This window comes from Anopheles bellator, chromosome 2 (genome assembly GCF_943735745.2).
Source record: "Anopheles bellator chromosome 2, idAnoBellAS_SP24_06.2, whole genome shotgun sequence".
In the NCBI taxonomy this organism is placed as follows: domain Eukaryota; kingdom Metazoa; phylum Arthropoda; class Insecta; order Diptera; family Culicidae; genus Anopheles; species Anopheles bellator.
The window spans coordinates 11,172,266-11,193,312 of record NC_071286.1 but is presented as its reverse complement, the minus strand read 5'-3'; the positions used below and the strand labels follow the sequence as shown (position 1 = coordinate 11,193,312).

Here is a 21,047-nt window from a genome sequence, read left to right as displayed (position 1 = left end):
ACTGTGCTACTGTCAGTAAGCGTATGTCAATCGAACTCAATTCGGCGCGCTATAAACCAACCGCCGTGCGTAGTGTGGTTCTTTTCGACATTTTCCCGTCTGTGACCGGAGGTGTTTCAATCGCGTGCTTCTTAAAACCAGCGAAAAATACCGCCAACCAACGAAAATGGTGAAGGTTAAGTGCTCCGAGCTTCGCACGAAGGACAAGAAGGAGCTGACCAAGCAGCTGGAGGAGCTGAAGAAGGAGCTTCTGGGATTGCGCGTGGCGAAAGTGACCGGTGGTGCTCCATCGAAGCTGTCAAAGATCCGTGTCGTCCGCAAGGCAATCGCTCGCGTGTACATTGTGATGAACACCAAGACGAAGGACAACCTGCGCAAGTTGTACAAGGGAAAGAAGTACGTTCCGCTGGATCTGCGCCCGAAGAAGACCCGTGCTATCCGCAAGGCACTGTCGCGGCGCGATGCTACCCGGATGACGCTGAAGGCACAGCGCAAACGTGCCCGATTCCCGCCCCGCAAGTACGCCGTCAAGGCCTAGAAAGGAGCATATGGGAACTGTAAGCTAAGCTAAGCTACGTCCGTTTTCGTTCGTATCGTTGCCGATTCGCGGGATGCATTTCGTTCCGTCTCCGGTGTAAATGCACGGCCAGGATCGTCTACCAACGTTATTTTCTTGCGTGACGGAAACGTAGAAAGTATATAACGAGATCGGTACAATACAAAACAATACACTTGGAAACATAAACTATCTCCGGTTTTCTCTCTCGCAAAAGTGTTTATCTATTTTCGTAATGTTTCAGGAAGTTACTTTTGTTTTTTAGCTTTTCTCTATCATCTTTCGGCCCCTTGAGTTTGTTGGATAAAGCTACGAGTTCGATTGTTGATGGATTGTCCCCAATTGAAAGAAATTCTCCGATGCGATAAAATGAAGCGCTACGGGATGCCATCTGCATATGGATGGCACAATTCTTTTCTTTGTTCTGCTGGCATCATTTCAGGTTAACAGAGACTAACAGAGGCGAATATTTTGCAGTTCAAAGTTATGAAACACGTTCCAAGAAACTTAGCAGTCGGAATTCAACTTATGGAAAAAAATTTAGACTAGCTAATAAGCCGGAAGGTATGCAATGTAAACCGATACATCTTCGAATGTGTCTCTTGCGACTTTTTTCACATTCTGATTGCGAAAAACTCAGATGCCAAAGACGTATTTTTACATACATAGTCGCCTACAACCGACAAGTGGTCTTTGCCTGCTTCAGGACACATTTCCACTCCTTTCGTCAGTTTTAGATAGTGTCCATATCTCACATGCGTATGTGAGTACTGGGATTACTAAGGATCTGTATAACGCCAGCTTCGACCGTCGCGACACAAAATGTGAACGAAATAATTTCCTCAGACTACAGAAAGACTATCATTTACGCTTGTTTTTGATTGGTTTTTGATTGAATAAAGTTGTTTTTTTAATCCTCGTATTAAATGATGATTTATCATTATTCGAAACCATTATTGAAATTCAAACAAACTTGATACACCCTGTAATTGGTTTTTTCAACCCTGTTAAAGGGCGGTTTACACGCTGCGATCTGCCAATGCAATATCGCTTGAAGTGACATCTCCGGAGACGTCATAAATGTCACTGCCGCGGGTGGAAATCTGAAGACTCGACATGCAATTTGTGAACAAATTTCAAAACAGGGTCAGTTTGTCGGTTGACTTGTTGATGTTTTGTTTTGGCCTCTTATTTATATTTTGGACGCTTCGTCAACGTTCGCGAAAGTGTGTAACTGAATTTATAAAAATTTACGAAAGTCTGCCATGTCTTTGGCAACTAAAAAATAAAAAATAGAGTGATCGGAATAAAAAGGCGGAGGCAAACGATGCCATTTAAAAGCAATTTCCTCGACACTGTAACCTCTTCGCACGTTCTTTTTTCGCTTTTTAACCGAAAAGCACAATGGTAAGGCAAACCAACACAGTGTTGCTTCCATGGCTGTTTCCAACATATCAAACCGACAAACTGGCACTTGTTTGAAATTTGTTCACAAATTGCATGTCGAGTCTTCAGATTTCCACCCGCGGCAGTGACATTTATGACGTCTCCGGAGATGTCACTTCAGGCGATATTGCATTGCAGATCGCAGCGTGTAGACCGGCCTTTAGAAAGTGAGCAATTTCACCTCAGTGACTTTGAATCAGTCGGCCAGCACCACGCGTTCAGTTATAAGTTTTATCAAAAAATGATCCGTTATCAATTACTATGTCTTAAAATAACTGTAAACGACAGCGGTACCTTGAAAAGTATTAATTTTTAAAACAAAACAACCGTAAAATTGAGCTACGATCGAAACGACGGCGGAACATTTGACAGTTTACACCGTGACGTCACGCAATGTCAGTGCAATCTCTGAATCGTGTCGAAGCCAACTTGTTTCAGAATATCCAAAGCCAGAGTCCGTATTTTTGTATCCAGCAAGACTGACGTGGCATATTGTTATGTTTTGATTAGTTAACAAACACCGCAACACGAAATCCTTCCAGTCTGGGCATCGGCTGCATAAAAAGGCCCCACAAAATCACAACGCAACAAGAACGAAAAGTGTACGCACGGCAAGGCGGCGGGGATCGTGGGCAAACAGGACAGGCAGTAACTGACCGTAGGAGGAAAGGTAAAGCAAGTGTTGCCGTGCCCAGTGCGCCGCGGCACGAATGGAATAATCTTTGTCTGTTCCGTAATTCTATTCGATTCTAGTCGGCGTACTGTGCTTTGCGTTTCGGTCTCTGGCTGTCTGACTCACTCGACAAATAATGGATGTTTTGAATGTTCTTCCTCTTATCGTGCCTCTTGTTCTTTTGTCAGGTCAAAATTCGGGCACGTCAATAGGAAGAAACAACTCGTTAGCCGCAACAACATCGTGAACAAAACCTCACGCCAGCACAATGGGATTGACAATTTCAAGTGTGTTAACCAGATTGTTTGGGAAAAAACAAATGCGCATCTTGATGGGTAAGTCCGCGCCGTGTTTCCGGGGAAGGGATGTGAACTGTAAAACTGTTCGTTGTTTTGCTTCGGTTTCACAGTCGGACTGGATGCGGCCGGTAAGACCACGATTCTGTACAAGTTGAAGCTGGGCGAAATCGTAACCACCATCCCGACGATTGGGTTCAACGTCGAAACGGTCGAATACAAGAACATCTGCTTCACCGTCTGGGACGTGGGCGGCCAGGACAAGATTCGGCCGCTCTGGCGCCACTACTTCCAGAACACGCAGGGTCTGATTTTCGTAGTGGACTCGAACGATCGCGAGCGAATTGTCGAGGCGGAAAAAGAGCTGCACAGCATGCTACAGGAGGACGAGCTGCGGGACGCGGTGCTGCTCGTATTCGCCAACAAACAAGATCTGCCGAACGCAATGACGGCCGCCGAACTGACCGACAAACTGCACCTCAATCAGCTACGGAACAGACACGTGAGTGACTCACCATCGCAGGAGGTAGATTGTCTCCCAATAACTTCTTGCTTTGTCCGTTTACTCTGTTGCAGTGGTACATTCAAGCGACCTGCGCTACACAGGGCCATGGTTTGTACGAAGGCTTAGACTGGCTGTCGAACGAGCTGGCCAAAAAGTGATGATAATCGCGAGGTGGTGACCTGTAGGAGAGGAATATTTCTTTTCTTATTATTAAGACGCCGGTGTATCGCTCATAACTTGTATGCATTGTTTCGTATAATAAATATAGCGATGGAAAACAGTCCATTCGAACGGTAGCGATACGCTCTTGGCGCAGCACCTCCTGCGCGGCGCTGTTCTCCGTTCCATTCCAAGGCGAAGAAAAAACACGAGTTTTCACTCAGCTTCGAAGTGACCGATCCCTTTTTACTAGTTGACGAGTCCTCGCATTCAACGTTGTCATCAAGCTGTAAAAGAAACAATTCAACTTCCTTTCAATTCAACGTCACGTTTTCTATTAACAGTCATCTACCATGCTATCGCATAAGCTATCGTTGACCGTGAACCTTTACAAAAAGTTTTCGATTCTCACATGTCTATGAGCTGTCCTGTCCGTCCCTATTTGGCGAGTAGTAAATTGAGCCTCCGGAACCAGTGTTGATCACAAAATTTGTTTCGTCGTGTACCACCTCACCTAGCCGCATACAATTTAAGTTTTCCTAGAAAATACCTTAATCCTAATAGTCAATTATTGCTTCGATTGATGTCCGATTCAATTCCAAGAAAGCGGAGAGAACTTATTATCCATTCTCTCAATAGCTGATGTAATAAAAGAAAAAATGCCTACGGTTTAATGTCGAATGTTTGGAATGCGTTATTTTCCTTTTTGGGGGCGCACCTCTGTGTCATTGCTTAAAGGCCAACTTTTAAATCCTATCGACTGGCGCATAATACCGGGCAATCTTTTGATCATCTCGCCCATAAAGCGTTTATCGGGGATACGGCGTCTTTTCCAGGTGGAAGGATTCTTACACGTGTTTTAGTGAATTTCACCTGTAGCGTTGCGTCATGTCGAGGCACACTGTGTCGCGAAGGTCTAATCAAACCCAAACCCCCGAAGCGCAAGTACTAAGAGTCACTGATCCAGAGTTGGCTGAACAAAATAGGATTGGAATATAACCACCTCAAGATTAGCTGAAGCTTCACTAACGGGCATTTCCATCAAATACTGTCGCTAATACGGGATGCTTTGCTTGTTCCACTGTTGAATCTACTTTGGTTCGTTACTATACCAACGGAAAGATGATTGCCACTCTACTTCGTGTATTACTATCAGCTTCCTTTGTTGAGCAATACTTTTCGCCTTTTCGATATTGTCCCATTTCAGGCACAACCTTAATTCCAATGGCCGAATCACTAGCTACAAACGAATTTTAACCGAAAGATTGCACGTAACCCCTCCAGCAAAGGTTTTGGTTGTTCGGCAAGGAGCATGACACACGTGGATGCGCGATCATGCAAGATTTTTTTTGTTCCAAATTGCAGCAGTAAAAGAAAGCTTCTAAAAAGTAAATATATGTATATGTAAAGATATAATCACAGTTAGTCGTTCACGATGCAGTTTGAGTAGAAGGAACTAGGGAGAATTAAAAACGGCGGGGGCTTACCAATGCAAGGGAATGATATGTACAAAAACAGTAATAGTAATCCTCACACCTAACCACCAACCAGCCACAGACCCCACTTAAAGTGTTGTAAGGGAAAAGACTAAAATAACAAAAATGGCTAATGCTGTGCCATATGCAAATTATTTGCATAAACCAAAGCAGCTAGATCCTTTATCATCGATCGGTAAGGCATCGGATGTCGTCGCGCTCTGCTCGCCACCTCTTTCACCAGCGGTTCGTCCCGTACCCGCCATTATTCCCCGTCGGAACACGTTTACCAATTGACAGTTAGACCTGTTTGGCGAAAGTATAATGCAGAGTCGTGTAAGTTTAGAAGAAACAAAACGGATCCTCGAGACAAACTTACTCAACAATAATACTTACTCAACGATAATGTTCGTTTCGATCATCACTTCTCCGTCGCAGTTCCACCTTGAAACGCGGACCGATTCTGCGTGTGGCGCAGTGAAGCGAAACTCTTTCGTGCGATAGATTTCCACGAACGGCAAGTCACTCTAGGAAATGGAAATGAGCAGAAAACCACAAAGTCCTTCGTCAGAATCTTATTTGCACTTAGGGCAAAAAAGGATGGAGAACACGAACGGATACGAACAATTTTCTTCCTTTTCGACGTCATCGTCAGTAGAAGGCGAAGGTTGTTGAAGAGCGACGTGTGGCGCACGATGACCAAATCTAGCATACCGTCACCCACGTGGCAGAAGGGCGAAAAGCCTTGCGGACTTCGCTCACAAGAGCAGGAAATATTGGCACCGTTCACCATAAGGAACTTCCCGTTTATCACGATCGCTTCGCTAGTTTGCTGGCTCTGTTGGCTGGCACCGCCGCTACTGCTACCGTTGCCGGTGTTACCGTCGGGCAACCCGAACGCGGCACCATAACAGCGCGAACACTTTTCCACGCACCGGACACCATCGTCCGGATCGTGCTTTCCGTTTCGGTCGACGTGGACTACAATTTCTCCATTGTAGCCTCGGTTGCGGATGAATTTCTTAAAACCTGCGGAAATAAAGTGATTTTGTGATTAAGATTCATTAGGGAGGCTTCAGTATATTGTGGAAATGGATAGCAACCCTTTTCTACTTACCGGAGTATTCGTAACGCTTCGGTCCCATCCAGCGATACTTTTCACTGTCGTACGCAATATCGCCCAAGTATCCGTACGAAAGGACGCTAGCGTACAGTTTCAGCAGCTGCGGTCGCGGTTTTGTCGATCGATCGGTCGGATCCGCTTCCTTCATGGTTGACGCGTCGTACACTGCGGCAATGTCCAGCCCGCTGTGCTGCCCCAGGATGATATGAATGATGGAAGTTTTGATGTCGGTGGTGCCGTTCAGGCAGTACGCAACCGTATCTGTACTGCCGGCAGGAATGACTCCAATCGGAATGTTTGGTTTCGGCAAGTACGGCGGATGTTTCACGTCAAGCCCTACGAAGAAATCGATTTACTTAGCCAACAGCCTACCATTAACCATGCGTTACACTACATACCTAAATCCGTCATCGTACGATTGACGAGGCCGTTGAAAAGTTCGGCAACGGTGCCATCGCCACCGCAGCACACTAGCCCATCGTAGCTCTCCAGTGCGATACTCTTCGACGTGACAATGTCGTAGATCTGTTGCGCCCGCTGCGTTATGATCAGATTAATGTCAACTTCAGCCAAGCGGAAGAGCGGCTTTGCGTACCGCTCGTATAACGAGAGAGCGTTCTTCTTGCCACCGTACGGATTCAAAAACAGGAGCAAATTTTTTGGTCGATTTTGATCTACAAAACAGGATCCATCGGTTAAATCATCGGTTCAACATCGCAGCAAGCAGGCACGCTAATAACAACGATAATTACCTCGTAGATCGGCCGAAAGCCGCGTGTACCAATTGTCTACGATACGTTGTTCGGTGTTGTGCAGTGCCACGGATTTTACGCGCCATCGGCATGTTTTGGTGCAAACCAAGGTGGCATAGTGGATGATCAAATAGTTGCCACTCGCGCATCGTATACTATCGTAGAAGCTATTCTCGTGGCGGTCGGACAGTTCATCGGGGCTGCCTGGAAATAAATGGCAACCAAATTATTCACTTGATTCCGTCGATTCCGATTCGTAATCGGGATGTAAAAAGTATAAAAACTATGTCGAAATAAATCAGTATAAAACAGGAATATGGGAAAAAACCTCTTGCGTTACAAAAGAAAATAAAATGTAAAAGTCTTCATGTAAATCTACTCAGAGAAAATGACAATAAAATGTTCAAATTGATGTGAATCTTACTCCATTGAGCCGGATGAGTTGAAAATCAAATTAATAATGATTAATGCCTCGACAACGGCAACAGGCAATTGCTTACGCTACGCTCTTGCCATCAATCCACAGACTCTTAGAAATCCCCAGTGCGCCCTTTCAAACGAGTAAAGTGGGGGTCACTTTGTGTCTGTGTATAGCGCGCGCCGTAATGCACAAATTGTGCTGTTTGTGCAAATCATTCTGAACCGTGATGTAATCATAAGCCGCGGCTTCAGGTACCCTTGAGCAGCCGGTCTTGCCGGTCTTTTGGGGGAGGTCATTGAAACGGCGAAACGAAACGTGCGTCGCACGGGACATTGGAGGGGCGCCCATACCCTGAGCTCTCCCTTCTAACGAGACTCATTACGCCCGTGGCCTAGTGCTAGTTGCTTACCGCGATTCTCGCTCTGGCTGTTCGTTGCTAGCGTGTTGGTGGTGGTGGACGAGAGTGAACTGGACAGCACGGGGATACGATCGCTGTCCAGGCTACCGTTGTGGGCATCGTTTTTGGATCTTGCTGACGCTGGCGGTTTGCTGCGCTTCAACGACTGGCGCCCGTTGGCGTGCTTCGATAGGATCACTGATAAAACATCCGTTATCGGAACCGTAACTTTTGCTGCCGACGGTGGAATAGGGGAAAAACACATAAACGCCCACGGTATCGATTAGAACGAGCTCGGAATAGGCGATTACATGATAAGATACGGAGCGCTCGCTAATGCCTTGGAATAGGTAACACTAATCGATGAATTTATGGTGGTTTTCGTTTCGGGCAAAGTCATAAAATACCGCGATAACTGGAAGGGTCATGTCTGCTAAATTTGCACCGAAATTCACTTGCAGGTCCGAGAGCGATGCCTTTAATGTCCTACTTCCTGGTTATGTTTTGCTTTTGATCTCGCCCACGTTAAGGTCAAGGCCAACATATCCGCAAACACCATCGCTCTCCGTGTCGTGTTAGTCAACGCTAATTACCTTTCTTCGATGACTCCTCTTCCCACACCAGGATTCCGGTGTTGTAGAAAACACGGTACCGCTTCTTGGCTATCACGAACGCGTTGAGCAAAACTTCGTGATCCTTATCCATTGCCACAAACGCGAGGACACATGCAGTTCCGGTACGACTGGACGACCCGAGGGAGAGAAGAAGTTGCGTTAAAGAAACCGTACAGAACAGAAGCCCTGCGCGAGCGAAAGAAGACAATTTGAACAAACTTCACGCTTCCGAGCGGGTGCCGAGTGCCGATGCCCGTGACCAGTTGAAGGTTTTTGGCCAAGGTTTTCCGCGTCCACTGCTCTTACATTTCGTACCAATCCCAAACTGTGCACTTCCCGCACAACACTGGTTTGTGCAGCGCAAACCAGCTGCTTTGTCCCCCTCCAACAACAATTGAACACAAAGCACACAATTGTGACAGTAGCGTTTGACGTTTGTGTTTGACAACCGCTGAAAATCGGAGAATCGGAGAAATGTTTTTGTGAAACATTCAAGTCGAGCGCAGTCGAAGAATTACGTTCGTTTTTAAACAAACGCAGACTTTGTTGGTCTAAATTGAAGCCCGTGGCATCATGTCCTCCAAGTATAACAATGGTAAGCAATGGAAAAGCAACGATCCAATCACTCAGCAAACAGTATTTTAGCGTTTGTGTGTTTTTCACTCGTAGACCTGGAATCTAGCAGCTTTCTGGGAATGGAATCTTTCGAACCGGAAGAATCGTCCGACTATTGGCAAACGAAAGGTTCGTTTAATGATGGCTTGAAAAAAACTTTACTACAATCTAGGTCTTACGCACGCATTCTTTCCCACAGACGCTAGCGATGCTGTCCCGCAGTGGACGAAAGGACTCACCCAGGACGACATGAACGCCATTTACCGTAAGTCGGAAAGTGGTCATTCCAACGATGGGTAATTGTACAACTTCTGCAATCTGTGTTACAGAAATGGGAGCACTCTCGACCAACGGGCTACTGGCGGAGGTGAAGAAAATATTTGACCAATCCTACCAGCTCGGTCTGCAGGAGGCCAAAGAAGTGACTAAGGGCAAAAACTTGAACATATTGTCCAACACAAAGCGAAAGTGAGCAGACTATTCACGGCAGTTCTACCAAATAATGCTCGATTTCGGAGAAATTTAATAAAACCTTACTTAGCACTGGGTGTACAATGTTGGTTTATTCTTCCTTTGGCTTCGGTTGACTAGCCGCATCGACTGCTCTGCGCTTGCGAATGTACTTTACGATCGTGTTGAACGAAAACACAACCGGTATCATGATGGGCAAGAAAAGGGGAATGTAGATTGCGTACTTCTGCTCGTTCGGAAAGTACAGTAGCGCCAGCAGACTCGGGTCGAAGAACGCCCTTTCTGCGGACGTGTAAGCTTCCCGTGCCAGTAGCGCCGCTTGTTGCAAAGTACCTTCCGTAAGTCGACGTTTGGCCTCCACCACCTTCCGGTAGGCGTTTTGAATGGCCGCCCCAACTTCATCGTTGATCACGATGTACTCGATGCCCCCGAGGAGTTGGATGAGCGATTGCAAGGTGGTTGTTGCCGAGTGTACCAAATAGATTGTGTTGGTACGAAGGAATGTATCAACCTCCCAAACGCGCGGTTCGATCCGGTCGCACGGCACCAGCGCCGTATCGAGAAGTGGTGCATTGTTTTCTAAATCAAATATTTTACGCAACTGATACAGCAGCACGGGCATAATGTCCTGTGCGTGAAGGTATACATCGGAGAACTGCTCTTCTTCCATGTACCGTACGCAGGTTGCCTCTGCCGGACTCGCAAACATGATGCCACCCCACTTGGCCGACGTGAATGCTTCCACCTTGCCACTGTTCGGGGACGCACGCTGGCCATCCTTGTGGTAGATTTTAAGGGGTGCCTGGCTACACGGGGCCACATACACAACGAAGTGAATGCACGGATGGTCGGTAATTTGCGTGCCCAACTTTTTCTCGAGTGACGTTATAATATGCGGCAGGCTGTCCTCTCCTAACGCATAGTGGCGCCCTAGCTTTGAGCTATCCGGCACTTGTTTCGGCTGCACACCGGGCCCATCGATACCGACCTGATAGATCCACTGCGTTTTTATGGTAAAGTTTGTTATACCGGCCAGTTCGTTCAAAAACGGTGAAATGTAATCTAGAACAGAGTGTGAATTTCAGAATTTTAAGCAGTAACATCTCGACCGATGACGGACATACTCTCGGCCGCAGCACGTGGATTCCAGTGCACTTTCTGCAAATCTGGGCGAGGGTTTAGCACAGTTATCAACACTTCGTATTGTGGTTGAAGTGGAGCCGAGTTGAGCCGCAACTGTCGGCCCTTCGTCGTTTGCTGGACGTCCCGTGAACCAAGGATCGCTTTCAGCTTGTACTCCTGCAAAATCCACGACGAGAGCACCTGATAGGTTTTCAGGGAAGCTGTCATGGGAATGATGTGGGAGCAAAAGAAACCCGGAAGGTGCTTATTAACGACTCAGAATCTCATTTTACGACCGCCCGTCAACATACTTGCGCTTTCCGATATGAAGGCGGTTCGTTCCGTGGTAACCAGTACATCATCGTCTAGCTTATTCCACTCGATCAGCATAAAATCGCCCACCGAAGCCGGATAGCGTTTCAAGAGCTCCGCTTCGAGCATTGCCGGCGTTTTCACGGCCGCCACTTTTTCCGGGTCCAAGGATAATTCAAGCAGTTCCAGTTCGAATGCAACTGAAAATCGAAAACGGACAGTTACGGTCACTGCAGTTTTGTTCGCACACGGGCAGCTTACAGTTGTGTTCGAATTTTTTGCGCAATTCAAATGCCATTATGTCCCGACGTTCGGGCGACTTGCAGTATAGCCCCAACCGGAACGCAGTCTTGATGGGAGCATCACTTAACGCCTGTATTTCAGCGTACGGAAGGGAAACCCTGGATCAAAACGGAATGGAATAATTAAATAGAAACACGGGAAGGACCGCCGTCGTATGTACCTGTAAACCTCGGTCGTTTTCCACCACATGGGAACACCGATCAGGATGATTATAACGACAAACGCGATCGTTGCGTAGATGTGAATGGAATCTGCAAGAAAAACAGCAAATGCAAGCGATATGGTTAAACAGGTATCAAACTTAAAGACTGCACATCATGGAAAGCTTTCTTTGTTAAGAGACAAAAATGAAACAAACGCATTCGTGATGGTAGCTTTCATTGCGGCCCCTTTATTGTACACGCTCTCGTACTCCCACGGCCCGCAAACCCTCGCCCGACGCACAGCTCTGGTTCTACTCCTTGTAGCTACACGCCAGAATGTACGTAAAAGGGTGGCCTTCACCATCAGTAGCCCGCTCCAGGCAGGTATTTCGAGAGACGTATTTGGTAAACTTTGTTGTTCCTTCCGCACGGTACACCACATTCAGCACGTTGTCCTTTGGCAGTAAGGTCAGCAGTACGGGATCCTCGTCGTAGCATTCGGCGTACGCCGATGACGAAGACGACGGTTGGTCGCTGTCCGTTTTACTGTTTGGTTGCTGAACGCCTGCTTCCGGCACAAGATACGTAATGACACCGACGTTTTCCTGCGCGTTTAGGTAGAATGTTAAATCGAGTGTGCTGTCGGCATAGGTGGACGAATCACCCAATACGGTGTAACAACCGCGCTCCCAGCGCTGTAGTTCAATGGCACATTTGGGCGTCTTGGCCTTCTTCCCGTACAGATCCAGTTCGGTGTATTCGTACATCAAGCGAAATATCGCGCGGCTTGTGAACAAATCGTACAGCTCGGCCAACGGAGACGCCTTTGGTAGGGATTTGAAGTTGAGCACTTCGTATTTGCGCAGATGTGCCGGACCCTTGATCGTCCACTCTAATGCTTCCGTGCCGTTGCGCAAGCTGTCGAGCAGTGCGTCGAAGCGGCCGGGAATGAGAAATTGTTCGAGTGACACTTCTGAGAACATCTCAACCTTTTTCTGCACGTTATGCTTTACCTCATCCAAGAGGTACACTTCGTTGATCCACGACGCCAGATCGAGGGGATCAATGTTTTGAGGGCCAAAGTAATGCGTGTCGACGATGATGGATGGAACGCTGTTCGTCTCACTAGTGCCGGCACCAACTTTCGGTTCCGATTTGCCACCATGGAACCATCCGTTGATGGTTAGCCGAGGAAAGTCAAACGTGGTCACTTCGCCGACCTGATGGAAGGATTTTTCACAAACCCGGAACAGCACCAACTGGTTGTTGCGGGGAAATATTTTGTCCGTCACCGGAAACACAGGCAGTGTGTTTTGGTCTGCCGTGAACAGCTCCAGGGCACCACCGTCCGTTTCTCGCCACTCCCGGTGGCTGTCCCACGGGCTCAAGTAGTACACGTACGCTATCCGGCGATCGGAGAGCAGATCGTCGTGCACGAGCAGATAGTCGCCCGCGTTGTACATTGAGCAGGATGCGGACACATGCGTCAGCCTAATGCCCGTTAGCTCCTCCACCAGTGGCATCATTTGCTCCTTCAGCACGGTGTAGAATGCCTGCAGATAGGCGCTCCGCAAGCTACACAGATCGCTCGTTTGGTAAAACTCGTACAAATCCATCTGCTTTCGTTTCCACTCGAGCGTGCTAAATTCTGCCTCCAGCCGCTTCGTCCGGTCGGCCCGTTCTGCATCTTCTTCGAGAAAATTTTTCAACACCGCCAGCTGGAAGGGCTCTTGTTTGAGCAGCGCGTTTGCGCTTCGCATGGGTGCCCCGTTGCGCCACGCTTGTTTAAATTGTTCACGAAAACTGTCCTCGAAGAAGCATCCGTTAATCGAGACAAGTTCTGTGTTCGAATCGGTAAGCTTACTACGCTTCGCTGACGGTGGCTCCAATTGTGCTGAAAAGCAAAGCCAGAAAGCAAAGCAAACCATTATTTGCTAATCGAATCGGTATTGTTTCTAAAAGGGCGTCGAATTAAAGGACACAGTCGTAGAAAACAATATGAAAAGGTCACACTCACCCATCATTTTTCCAGAGTCTAGGCGCTCATTTCTAAGAATTCATTTCGAGACTGTACAACTGAAAACCGGAAACACTTCGCGCCGCGTGTTGTAAAAACCGATTGTCCGAAACGGCGGAGCATTACTTTATTCGCACGGTGATGACAGAAATTAAATAAAACATGGGACCAATTTTACGCAGTGCCTTCATCCGGTAAAATGTTGGATTGTTGTGTGAACTGTTTTTTTTTACGGAACGGCCGGCAAACATGGACAGGTTGTTAGCCAATTGGCACCGTCTTAGGGCACGATATCAAGAGAACCGATACTAATCATCGACAGCCGAACTACCAACCAAAATCAAGTGATATGAACAGAAAAGAAAACAATATAGCTTTACCATCCTCCGGCGACGATGTCCCGGCATCCGCCTTCTCTCCTGCTTCACCGTCAGCACTCTTGGCGGCAGGCATTTCGTTTGCTTTGGCTTGTGCTGTGCTGTTTGCCTCCGGTTGTGGCGTGCTCATTGTTGCGCACTGTTGGCTCACTCTGCAACTTTAAATATCTGCGGCATGTATGCCACCAAATTGACCAAAAGGGTGACTAGTACAGAACCTGGGATGGTTTCCTATTTCCGAGCTGATCCGAAACACAAGCCGCTCCCAGGAAAAAATAAATGCTTTTTCTGCTCGTCGGTTTTCAACTTGACGTTTCAACGCAGTGGCGTGCCAAACGAAGGGTCTCCGCAGCGAAGCGTCGACGGTAAAACGCTTCGTAGAATGTTGGTTTTTACGGAATATACGTCTAAACTATGGCCAGTTGAATAGAAATAAGTTGAAGATGAAAGGATACTGTTTATTTTTAAATTGTTATGAATAATTTTCTATCATAAAGTCATCGAAATATTAATCCAAACCATAGGTCCCTAAGCAGCCCTACCACCTGCTGGTGACGATGTAACGGCAAAGTAAAGGCCCTGTTTCACCCCTTCATTCGTTCCTGGACGTTCAAAGTTTTCGGCCACACGTAGCGTCCACGGTCCGCGGAGGAAAAACAAACAAACAAACTTGCTTTCCCGTCCATCCATCAGCCAACGTACGCAGAATGGGCAATAAATCATCGTTGTTGCTGCGGGAGGAAGAAATCGCCCAGATTCACGAGGAAACTGGATGTAAGTAGAACAGGGCATTTGCATTCTCCGCACACTGTGTCCTTCTAAAGTGTCCCAGTGCCCAGCTGTGTGTGGCACGGTGTCCGGTGAATAGAAAAACACGGAATGTCGACAATGTCGTAATCTTCGGTCAAGAGAGAAATGGGGCACGGGGGAGCTTGTTTTATCTACTTTACCTTCATTTACCCAAGTGCCCATAATTATACACGGGCCCCGTGATAAGAGTGTTGGACACGTAGTAAGGTGGCGAAGGTGGTTCATGTTCCAGGGTGAGATGGAAACCAGCGGCCGGAGGTGGATCCGCGCACGATTTCAAGCACTAGGGTGTAGATAATTAAAAGCCCCGTGTTGGCGTGTATGGGTGTCCGGGGCTAACGAGCGCACGACGTCAATCAACACACGCCGCAACAGGGCTGTGTAAGGTACAAAAACTGTTTTCGATATCGGCGCTTCATATTTTGAAGGTTGTGCCGTGGAAAAAAGATTTCATTAGCCAACAATCTGTTCGCGGTGACGATGCTGGCAACACACAGTTGATCTATGAACCATACGTGACACCAACTCGATAGCTACGGCTCTCAATTGTATAGATCAGGTGCGATCTCAGTGTAGGGTCAGCTCCCAAAACTGGTGTGGCCTGATGTTTTTTTAATCAATTTCCTTTTTTCTTTCTCGCAGTTACACCGAATCAAATCGAGCGTCTGTATTCTCGCTTCACGTCGCTCGATCGTAATGACTGTGGAACGCTTTCGCGCGAAGACTTTCTGCGCATTCCGGAGCTCGCGATCAATCCGCTGTGTGAGCGGATCGTGCATTCGTTCTTCGCCGACAGCAGTGACGATCGTGTGAACTTCCGCCAGTTCACACGCGTGTTGGCCCACTTCCGGCCGATCAAGCCGAACAAGGAAAACAAACTGAACAGCCGCGAAGCGAAGCTGCGGTTTGCGTTCCGGATGTACGATCTGGATGATGACGAGACGATTTCGCGCGACGAGCTGCTGAACATTCTGCAGATGATGGTGGGGGCAAACATTAGCCAGGATCAGCTGAATAGCATCGCCGAACGGACGATCGTCGAGGCGGATACGGTCGGTGTGGGCAAAATTTCGTTCGACGACTTCTGCCGGGCACTGGAACGCACAGAGGTGGAACAAAAGATGTCCATTCGCTTCTTGAACTGAGTTTCTTTTCGGCCCCGCTTGCAGTTCCGCTGATTCCATTCCGGTGTAGATATTATTTAAAACTAATTTCAAAGGGCGCACACAACTTACTCTCCCTCCCCAATCTATTGGTGATTAGAGATCGCAACACGCGAAAGGATGCAGTTAAGCTTGAAACTGTTGGTGTGTAAATAGAGGGTACCAGCAAGAACAATAAAATTGGAAACCAATTCTTCTGCTCGAACTAACGTGATCTCTTTCTCCGAAATTAACTTCGCTTTGCGTCCCCTACGAGAAATGCGCTTTATTGACCACTAGAGTGCGTACATATGATATTAATATATTTTATTAGCTACACAAATCTCATCACCGACATTGTCATATCGGTGGTGATTGCGTTGTAGCGAGCCCTATCATTAACTTGCTTTTATCGCAACAAACTTGCACCCGCCAAATAATGTTAAACATAAATCGAAATGATTGATAACAAAAAAAAAAATTGCGTTGCTCCATTTATACTGTTTCACGCGATATAGGCAGCAGCAGGAGGGCGCTGCTGGACTGATGTCCCACGGCGATCAATTTAAATTTTAATTAAAACGCGCACACTGAGCGACAGATCGTTCCGCGCCCCCCTCGTACCGTGCCGTTCTGCGTCATCGACACGTCCTTATGTGGTCGATGAGACGGCCAGCTTCTTCAGATGTTCCATGAACACTTGCAGCGATACGTCATCCGTTAGCACGGGAGCGCCACCGTCCTAGATATCAGAGAGAGTGATTGGATTGATTGGGGCGCATGATTGGGCGTGAGTGGAAGATAAAAGATACAAAGAAGTATTAGAAGATGGAATAAATTAAATAAAAATATTTTTCGTATTAAATGTATTAACAGTAAGAAGCAAAAATTAGTTAGTGGCGTCCGTCGTCTATTCACACAATTGAATAGAGTTTCATTTGTACAGTTGTAACGACCAAACGCCACATTTGAATTTATATTAATAAGTTTTGAAGAATTGGAAGTTATTACCCGATGCATTTGGACATAGCGAGATCAGATAGGACAACTTATCTACTTCATTAAAATACATATACCTTCTTACTTATTAAACACGTTAGCAAAATTACAATGCAGAAATGATACCACAACTGTACCGAAAGGTTTGCACTTCTTTTTAAGGATCCGCGAACCCATAATGATCACACGATCAACCACGTTACGCGGTTCGATAAAGTGTGATTGGTTTGTTAACGATTACCGAAGAATTCCCAGGAGAATTAAACGAACCGACCACAGTGCCGAAGAACAAAGTACCCAAACGATGATAGAGTTTGATTAGTGACGTGTGCTGTTTGAGTGAACGAAAAAAGTAATGATTCCCGTAAGTGCTCCAGTTTCGAATGAATGTTCCTTAACCATTCATTAAATTATGAGTGGGAATTGTGAAAACGAAAAAGAAACAATATCTACCGCACTTGGAACCGCCATCTTCAGCCGTATCGAAGAGTATCGAATGATCGAGATTGTGATGCGCAGTGTCAGGGAGGGAGGTAGGGGACAAAGTGTAAACGATCGCCATGAAAACACACAGAGAGAAACAACAACACAACGTTGCCGTACGTGTGCACCATCACGTGTGTCCGTTTGTTCGGTTTGTGTGTTGGTGTGTAGCGAGTGATCACGAGATCGCATGGTACAGACGAATGGAACCATGAAAACCATCACACATAGTCCATTGAGGGGCGAGATTCGAAACAAAAATTAGGGATTAGGGCAGCGAAAATACATTGAACCCCGGGAAATCTCACCTGGCCGTAGGCGTACATGTTGTTGTGAGTCTGTGAAGGGTTAACCTTCGACAGGAGGAACCGTGCCTGCGAACCGCCCTGCTCGGTGTCGATGTACCGAGGCATCGGGAAACGCGTCTGGAGAATCTCTTGTGCATCGTCCACCGGTGCCTGTAGCAGCTGCTTAAAGTTCTCGTACTCCGGCATGTCCTGGTACTTGTCTTTGCGCCACTGCGCGATCGTCTCACCGTGGAAAATGAGAATTTGAAAGAACGTGTCCATCAGCAGGATACGATCGGGCTGGATTGAGGAGGTGTCGAGCAGCACCGGCTCCGGTGGCCCGTTGAACGAGTAAGAATACAGTATCGGTTGGATCATGATCAATGATTGCGTGAGATCCTCGCGCATTAGCATGTGCCGGTAGAAGGTGGTTTCGTCCGGGCTGTTGTTGAACACCTGCAGGAACTGCGAACGTCGCAGGTGGTACATGAACTGCGGGAAGAGCGAAAAGTTCTCCGCCAACCGGAAGCTGTTTGCGTCGTCCTTGCCGTACTCGCCAAACTTCTGGCACAGGCGGATCAGCTGCCGATCGATCCAGCGCAGTGTGTCGGGCCCATCGTCCGACTCGGCCCGGTACACGACCATCCGCGACATAAGCACGGCGGCCGCCTCCTGATCGAACCCGGCCGAAATCATGTGCAAATTGGCCGCTCCGTCGGCCCAGCTACGCGCAACCGTCGTTACGCGTATACGTCGCTGTCCGCTGGCGTGCTGGTACTGCGAAATGAACTGCAGACAACCGCGACCACCGGGCGGTATCGGGGCCGTATGCTGATTGGCTATTTCGAAAAAGAAGGCCATCGTCGTGTTGGGGCTCATCGTGCACAGCTTCCACTGCACGGTGCCACCCATACCGATTTCCGTGTCCGAGACGGTGCCATTCTTCACGTTCAACGAAACGCACGACCCGATGCCGCCTTCAACCTTCAGTTCCCGCGAACACTTAACCTCCAGCGTTCCATTGAACGCCATCTTGAGCTCGTTCTTTTGGTCGGCCGCAAAGACCCGCTGGTAGGTTTGCTTGAACAGTGACGAGTTGAACGAATCGCCCATGACCATGTGGCCGCCGGTCGAGTTGCAGCACTGCTTCATCTCCAGCAGCCCGGTCTGATCGAGGGCGCACGAGTAGATATCGATACAATGCCCATTGGTGGCCGTACGCAACGCCAGCGCTTCGTAGTGCTTGATCGCTTTCTTCATGAACTTGGCGTTGTCCTTCTGGATGTCGTGGTGTGACCGAATCGGGTGCTTCAGTTCATCGTCCACCACCTGACCGGGACCCTGGGAACACGGGCCACCGACGAACAGCATAATGCGTCCGCCCGTGTTGGGATAGGTGCATTCGAGCAAACCGACCGCAATGGACAGGGCGGCACCGGTGGATCGCAGGAAACGTTTGCCTTGCGACACCGGCCACGGATCACGCTGCAACTCACCGAGCAGATCGGTCAGAGCCATATCACACTTGTGCAGCGGTTGCAAAAAGCGGTTCGCCGGCGGAACAGGCGGTGCTGCCGGCCCACGCTGTTGCTGCGGGTGCTGACCGGGATGCTGGCCCGTCGCAGGACCACGCCCGATACCCAGCATATCCTGTATCTGCTTCGCACTCAGGTCTTTCGTGCCACGGAACACGTAACTTTTCGAGCACCCCTCGGTGCCAAGTTCGTGCACCTGGACCATCTTACCGAACGTGATCAAACCGACGAGCGCATTCGCAGGCAGCAAGCTGAGCGACATCTGGAGCGAGTCCTTGAGCGCGGTCAGCTCTTCCTCGTCCATGCACGTGTCCACGACGAACAGGAACACCGGTGGCATGCACGGGGCGCGCGCAATCGTGTACTCGATCGTGCTAAAGCCGGCGATCAGCTCGGCCGGTTGGTGCTGCTCCGAGATGGCGGCATACTGGGGCGGGAATGGGTTGCGCTGGAAGCAAAAGTTGCACACCCACAGCTTGGCCCGATAGTCGACCTGGCACAGCGGATTCAGCACGGCACGGCAGGTCGTGCGCGTGCAAATAACCGGATCGTACAGGATCGGGGGCAGATCCGGGCGCTCTTTGAGCGGTTGGTAGAGGCAGCCGAGCGGGACGACCAGGCGCGTCGAGTCGATGCGACTCGTCGGCCACACGTTCCACGTAAACCGAATGCCATCCCGGTCCTCATTCTGCTGAATGAATTCCTCGTACGTCGTCATCTTTTTGGGCTGCGAGGGAGCTGGCAAGAGAGATCAGAGATAGATAGTGCTGCGCATCGACGCGGGAGCACAACGGTACATACCTGGCACAAATTAGACGCGAAAACCCTTCAACAGTTAGATCATCTTTTCCGATTGCGAATCCACGAACCAATCCGTACCAAAAGCCAAAAAGCCAAAAGCAAGTTAAACACGTATCAGTAAGCCGCTGTCAAAATGAACACGTCACTTCGCCCGTATGTTTTCGCCCGGTTGTCAACCGGTGTATGAAGCAGAAAGCGCAAAACATAGGGAATTTAGAAATAATCTTACCTCGGATACCTCGGAATTAGTTTAAATATAATGCGCGCGGTTTTAAAAGGTGAAGAATACCTAAATAAGATTGAGTTTTACTCAGCATTCCAGCATTCGCGCCTCTTGTCGACTGCCGACTGCCCAGCGCACCCTGTGCTTGTCGACATACGAATGTGTCATCGCGGATTTGTCCTTTGACGGATTCGCCATTCGGCGCGTTACTTACGTTACGCGTTGATGACACATATATTTTCAACCAATTCACTTTTCACCCTTCCCTGCTCGCGTAGGTCGCGCTCCTCGTGACGAGGTTTCGTTAGTTGACTTTAATTCGGTTCTCCTTCGTCAATTCCCTCACCCGGGAACTCACTCTCTTACGTATCGCAGGCGCCGAGAGAAGAAAGTGTCCACGGTGCATTGTTCTGCATTGCGTGTGGAAAGTGCATGGAACTGTTTAAAACTTTTTGTGCTCCGTCGCCTGCTGCTGTGCGATATTGCCAAACCCGTCTAGCAACGGAAAGTGTGGCGTGTGGTGAAAAAAGCTGCCGTGTCCTACCCTGCGTACGTACCCAAAGTGGCAAGTCGGACGGGTAGGAGAAAGCTACGAAGCGCGCAACACCAACCAGCTGCTGGGGCACCAGCGAGCGAAGCGCCTTATCCGTCAGTGCGTTTGCTGCAATTTGCTGTTAATTTCGAGCAATATTGTGTCTCCCGCACTCCCCAGAAACGCATCCGTCATCCGCGCGAACTTTGGCCCAGGGCGAAATAAGCTACAACGCATTTTACGTCCGAGTTTCATCACCTTCGTTGGCTCTGCGCCGCGGCCTCATAATCGTGATTTCGTCCGTATCTCCCGCGCGCGCCCCGTCATCTTTTCGTTTCCTTTGGCGACGTACACACCGTTACACCTCCTCGCGCCACTCGATCGTTCGTTTCGTGCGAGAAGGCGTTCCGCGCGGTAACCCATACAGACGTACTGACGTGACGTGCATTTTCGTGCAG

General features: G+C 48.4%; 7 protein-coding genes across 8 annotated transcripts; 4 read left to right on the top strand and 3 right to left on the bottom strand.

The window, feature by feature from the left end:
• The first annotated feature begins 66 nt into the window (after nt 1-66).
• Nucleotides 67-778, top strand: LOC131212902 (large ribosomal subunit protein uL29). Its single transcript, XM_058206982.1, has one exon. The coding sequence runs from the start codon at nt 167-169 to the stop codon at nt 536-538; it is 372 nt and encodes a 123-aa protein (XP_058062965.1). The 5' UTR covers nt 67-166; the 3' UTR covers nt 539-778.
• A 1,636-nt stretch (nt 779-2,414) lies between these two features.
• Nucleotides 2,415-3,829, top strand: LOC131210337 (ADP-ribosylation factor 2). The gene is made up of 4 exons (XM_058203569.1): nt 2,415-2,672; nt 2,864-3,010; nt 3,085-3,473; nt 3,548-3,829. The coding sequence occupies exons 2-4, from the start codon at nt 2,944-2,946 to the stop codon at nt 3,632-3,634; spliced, it is 543 nt and encodes a 180-aa protein (XP_058059552.1). The 5' UTR covers nt 2,415-2,672; nt 2,864-2,943; the 3' UTR covers nt 3,635-3,829.
• Nucleotides 3,830-3,953: 124 nt separating this feature from the next.
• Nucleotides 3,954-8,754, bottom strand: LOC131210336 (ceramide kinase). Its single transcript, XM_058203568.1, has 9 exons — nt 8,637-8,754; nt 8,397-8,545; nt 7,816-8,037; nt 6,986-7,189; nt 6,632-6,907; nt 6,228-6,569; nt 5,736-6,139; nt 5,507-5,637; nt 3,954-5,416 (listed from the first exon to the last, which is right to left on the bottom strand). The coding sequence occupies exons 2-9, from the start codon at nt 8,506-8,508 to the stop codon at nt 5,263-5,265; spliced, it is 1,845 nt and encodes a 614-aa protein (XP_058059551.1). The 5' UTR covers nt 8,509-8,545; nt 8,637-8,754; the 3' UTR covers nt 3,954-5,262.
• LOC131212126 (protein lin-52 homolog) lies at nt 8,578-9,574 on the top strand. Its single transcript, XM_058205874.1, has 4 exons — nt 8,578-9,012; nt 9,087-9,161; nt 9,232-9,297; nt 9,362-9,574. The coding sequence occupies exons 1-4, from the start codon at nt 8,991-8,993 to the stop codon at nt 9,502-9,504; spliced, it is 306 nt and encodes a 101-aa protein (XP_058061857.1). The 5' UTR covers nt 8,578-8,990; the 3' UTR covers nt 9,505-9,574.
• A 20-nt stretch (nt 9,575-9,594) lies between these two features.
• Nucleotides 9,595-14,032, bottom strand: LOC131206968 (GPI transamidase component PIG-S). Its single transcript, XM_058199574.1, has 6 exons — nt 13,781-14,032; nt 11,401-11,491; nt 11,199-11,338; nt 10,937-11,137; nt 10,628-10,846; nt 9,595-10,565 (listed from the first exon to the last, which is right to left on the bottom strand). Exons 1-6 carry the CDS (start codon nt 13,905-13,907, stop codon nt 9,595-9,597), a joined length of 1,749 nt encoding a protein of 582 aa, XP_058055557.1. The 5' UTR covers nt 13,908-14,032.
• A 329-nt stretch (nt 14,033-14,361) lies between these two features.
• LOC131212852 (calcineurin B homologous protein 1) lies at nt 14,362-16,334 on the top strand. Its single transcript, XM_058206899.1, has 2 exons — nt 14,362-14,551; nt 15,230-16,334. The coding sequence occupies exons 1-2, from the start codon at nt 14,485-14,487 to the stop codon at nt 15,730-15,732; spliced, it is 570 nt and encodes a 189-aa protein (XP_058062882.1). The 5' UTR covers nt 14,362-14,484; the 3' UTR covers nt 15,733-16,334.
• LOC131211175 (protein transport protein Sec23A) lies at nt 15,967-19,919 on the bottom strand. Of its 2 annotated transcripts, XM_058204547.1 has the most exons (4): nt 19,835-19,919; nt 17,520-19,771; nt 17,182-17,199; nt 15,967-16,471 (listed from the first exon to the last, which is right to left on the bottom strand). In XM_058204547.1, the coding sequence occupies exons 2-4, from the start codon at nt 19,749-19,751 to the stop codon at nt 16,382-16,384; spliced, it is 2,340 nt and encodes a 779-aa protein (XP_058060530.1). In that variant the 5' UTR covers nt 19,752-19,771; nt 19,835-19,919; the 3' UTR covers nt 15,967-16,381. The 2 variants fall into 2 exon arrangements, with proteins under 2 accessions (XP_058060530.1, XP_058060532.1); XM_058204549.1 differs by lacking the exon at nt 17,182-17,199.
• Nucleotides 19,920-21,047: the final 1,128 nt, after the last annotated feature.